Here is a 3,883-nt window from a genome sequence, read left to right as displayed (position 1 = left end):
TTCTATTATGTTTATTTAACTTTCAAGTTAATTTATTGATGATGACTCTCGACAAAGTTCATTTTCGTTTTTGATACCTTTCACGAGTTCTAGTCCAGTATTTGTTTATGTCATTAAAGAGAATGCATTTTCTAGGAAATGCAGTTCGGATTGACAAAAACAAACAAACAAACAAAAAAAAAAAAAAAGGACATGTCAGGGAAGGAAACATTCTTCTTAAGTTCAAGCAAAAAAATTAAGGTTTTAATCCTGATGCTAGGAAAGTTAAGAGTAACCCGTTAGTTTACAATCAATTCTCTAAAAACTGTAAAACCATCATCTTCCAAAACCAAACCAGTTGGTGACATTTTAATAAGTTGCTGAAAATTTTCAATAGATTCATAAACTGGAGAGAGAGAATAAAAAAACGTCATGAGCGAGTCATTCCCTCAGAAAGATGCGGTCTCCATTTTGGTCTGATTTGACTATGACTTGGCTGCACTTTACCATCTTGTTATTCATTAATTTCAGGACGTCTTTGTTTTTGAATGTGTAAACTCTGTTTCCGAATATTAAACTGATCCACACGAAATGGAAAGTGCACTCTGCACCAGATGCTTCAGCAAGTAAGACCTGAACTTATTCTTACTTACTGTTAAATAATTTGTACTTGTTTCTGATATATTAGGCTGTTACACCCTCTTATATGCAGCATGTAGATGATGGGAACAGTATTATTTACTGTATTCATTTGAAAGGTTTTTCTTTTCACCTTTTTCTCTAGTTTGTTTGTGCAGAAGAATTGTTGAGCTGCAGACAATGATGAAAGTTTTGTTCCTCGTTCTGTGTTCAGGTAAGCATTGTTTTATTTGTCTTAATTTAAATCACGTTTGTGTTTGAGCACAAATATTTTATCTTACATATTTTTTTTTTTGTCGGATTAATAATAAATTTTGCCTGCAGTAATTTTAGTCGCTTTCCCTGTAAGAACCGCCTCGCGGTGAAAATGTGCACAAACCAATTAACTTTGCACAAGAAACATAGAATATACCTTACATTTCATCTTATAGAAGTGAAGCTCCTGTAAACAAACTTATTTATAGTACATTATTGTCTTTTTGCAGGAATTTTGCAGTTTTCATTAGCTGCATACCGTCTGCGATACTTTAATGATTATCCAGAAGAGAGACTGAACTGGACTGACGCAAAACAATACTGTGTTGAAGAGGGAGGATCATTACTGAGTCTGCATGATGAAGAGGAGGAGAGGATGATATTTAATTACACTAACCCCGGACCTGGGTTTTGGATTGGCCTCAAGAAGAAGGATAATTATACTCTCTTTTGGTCAAATGGAGAAATTGTCAACTTTACCAAGTCAACAGTAAACATTAGTGATGTAGATCAACTCTGTGAAGCTTTTGAAAACGGTTCATGGAAGGGTGTTAAATGTTCAGAAGAAAAAGCTTTCATGTGTAAAAGTGGTAAGTATAAGCCTGCATTTTCCTTTTTTCTGAAAAAAAAATTACTAATAAAGTTAAAGGAAGATAAATGTTGAGGGATAACATAGTAATAATTAGTGCTTTAACTAATGCAGGTACTCCCCTTTAATATGATAAAATTAATTTTTATCATATTAATCAATACATAAGTAGCTTTAATAAAAGTAAAATAAAAAAAAGAAAAGCTGGTTCTAAGTCAGATCCACTTGAGCCACGTCAATCATCATGGCGGTAACATGTGTTACAAGTCCTGGGTGTCAGAACTGCTGTAACACAATCTGAAGAGAAAATAAACAAGGAGTCAGCAATGATGACCAGCGCTGCTGTTGACATCCAGATTGCGTTTGTTTTTTTTTGTTGTTTTTTTTGCTGTCTTGTATGAGTAACCAAACTGAGCTCAACCTCTGTAACTATGGTAACTCAACAATCAAACAATGAATATTATTCTTTGCACTTTTACAAAGTAAACTTGACAATCCCTTTGAAACCACTTTGAATCTCTTAATGTATCACCTGAAATTATTGAGACAGTTATAGTCGATAATACCGCTCCTGTCCCCACCTCAGGAAAGCACTATAAATACAGACAGATCAACATGCCGAACTGCAAATGATTAAAAAAAAAAAACTAAATACTGTGGTGGCATTTTTAGGTGCACCACACATGGACATAAAAAGTAACATAAATATAACATCCATATCAGCTCCTTAAAAACAAAGAAGTGATGCGTACATTTTACTCTTGCTATTTCAATAAACCTATTACTGTTCATTTCCTGTTATAAAATATATTTCTTATTATTAGGGCTATCATCTAACAAGACACCAATTTAAAAAAAATGTAAATAGTAGTGAGTGAGAGTTGCTTCTTCCAGGGAAAAAAGTTGTCCTTCAGAGTTAACCCACTTTATGTTGCATATAATGAAGACTTGGAAAACACAGATAAGCTCCTGTACACACTGAAAGCTGGAAAAAATGTACTGATACGCAAAGGAGTTAAATTTTAAAGTGCCAATCCTGCACTTAAAAACACTGGTCAGTGTTATTTTGGTGAAACCCAATAACCCTAAGTCAATATTTATCTTCTTATGGATTTAACAGTTCAGTTCTATTCAATCAAGTTTATCATTTTGAAGTGTAAATTTACACACGTGCTCACTTGAATCTACTTTCTTTTTGTTTTTTCTTTACCAGGTGAAAATTTCGTCCTTGTAGACGATGTTGAGAGAAACTGGTGCCAGGCAAGGCAACACTGCAGAACACATTTCAACAATTTAGCGAGTATCATGGACGAACAGCAAAATGAAGACCTGCGACAAAAAAGTCGAGGAAAAAACGTTTGGATCGGGTTTCAGCATGACAAATATGAATGGGCAGACAAAAGTTGTTCAACATTCAGAACTATTAGTGATAGTTCTGACACATGTGTCTCTTTACATAACAATGGGAATGAGCTTAATTGGATTCCACTTGGGTGCAGTAATGTAAAACCAATCATTTGTTATAAAGGTTAGCTATAAATTTAATACATTTACTGGCAAATATTGTTATTGAGAAAATTTAGAAATGTTGTAATGCAGAATTAGAACAAATATGCACATTCATCTTAGACATTAATAAGCGAAGCAGTAAAGTTCCAAGAGAATATCAGTGCTATGTTATTGAGAAATAGTGTGACATAAATTTACCTTCTAGGCTCAATTAGATCCAGTAAAGTAAAGTTTAACATGTCATAATTTGGAGTTTTAATCAAATACACAAATAATCAATCCCAAATGCTAAAAATGCATCATCCTATTTCCAGACACTGTCAGCACAATTTATAGACAAGCTAAAGATTAGCATGCAGCAAAGGATTAAAAGAATTGCGTTGATGATCTAGGCGAGCCTTTCACTTTCTGTGAGTCTTATTTGTGTTTTTTGTCTTAATTTTCAGGCAATGTGAGAATCATAGTAATCAAGGAGCCCAAAACTTGGGAGGACGCCCTGAATTACTGTGAAGCCAGACATTCACGCTTTCTATGGATTGAGGATGAGGAGGACCAGAAAGCTGTTGGACAGTGGCTAAATTTCACTGTCACTGGTTCTTTGAAGCATTTGTGGATCGGTCTGAGGCAGAGTTCTGTCTTTGGGTTCTGGATTTGGAGTGACCGAATTGCAAACTATAAGAACTGGGAGAATGGAAAACAGCCTGAGATGGCTTTGTTCCGTCACTGTGGTGTGATTGATGCTAAAATCTTCGAATGGAGTGGTGAAGATTGTAAGCTTATGTTACCTTTCCTCTGTGAAGAGGATATAATATACATGAAGACCTAAAATTACAGCTTCATTCAACAGCTGAAAGCCTAATGATGTCATGTTACCACTTCCATCCATCTGTCTGTTTCTCTCTCTCTCTCTGT

General features: G+C 34.7%; 1 protein-coding gene across 1 annotated transcript; it reads left to right on the top strand.

Moving 5' to 3' along the window:
* Positions 1-513: 513 nt before the first annotated feature.
* On the top strand, positions 514-3,871 carry LOC106943616 (secretory phospholipase A2 receptor-like). Its single transcript, XM_015026929.1, has 5 exons — positions 514-605; positions 764-832; positions 1,104-1,463; positions 2,676-2,990; positions 3,418-3,871. Exons 2-5 carry the CDS (start codon positions 799-801, stop codon positions 3,795-3,797), a joined length of 1,089 nt encoding a protein of 362 aa, XP_014882415.1. The 5' UTR covers positions 514-605; positions 764-798; the 3' UTR covers positions 3,798-3,871.
* The last annotated feature ends 12 nt before the right edge of the window (positions 3,872-3,883 follow it).

The sequence above is a fragment of the Poecilia latipinna genome, unplaced genomic scaffold (genome assembly GCF_001443285.1).
Source record: "Poecilia latipinna isolate Pla-1442-1.1 unplaced genomic scaffold, P_latipinna-1.0 Scaffold5565, whole genome shotgun sequence".
Lineage (NCBI taxonomy): Eukaryota > Metazoa > Chordata > Actinopteri > Cyprinodontiformes > Poeciliidae > Poecilia > Poecilia latipinna.
Note: the sequence above shows the minus strand (reverse complement) of the source record. Positions and strands in the feature narration are given on the sequence as shown.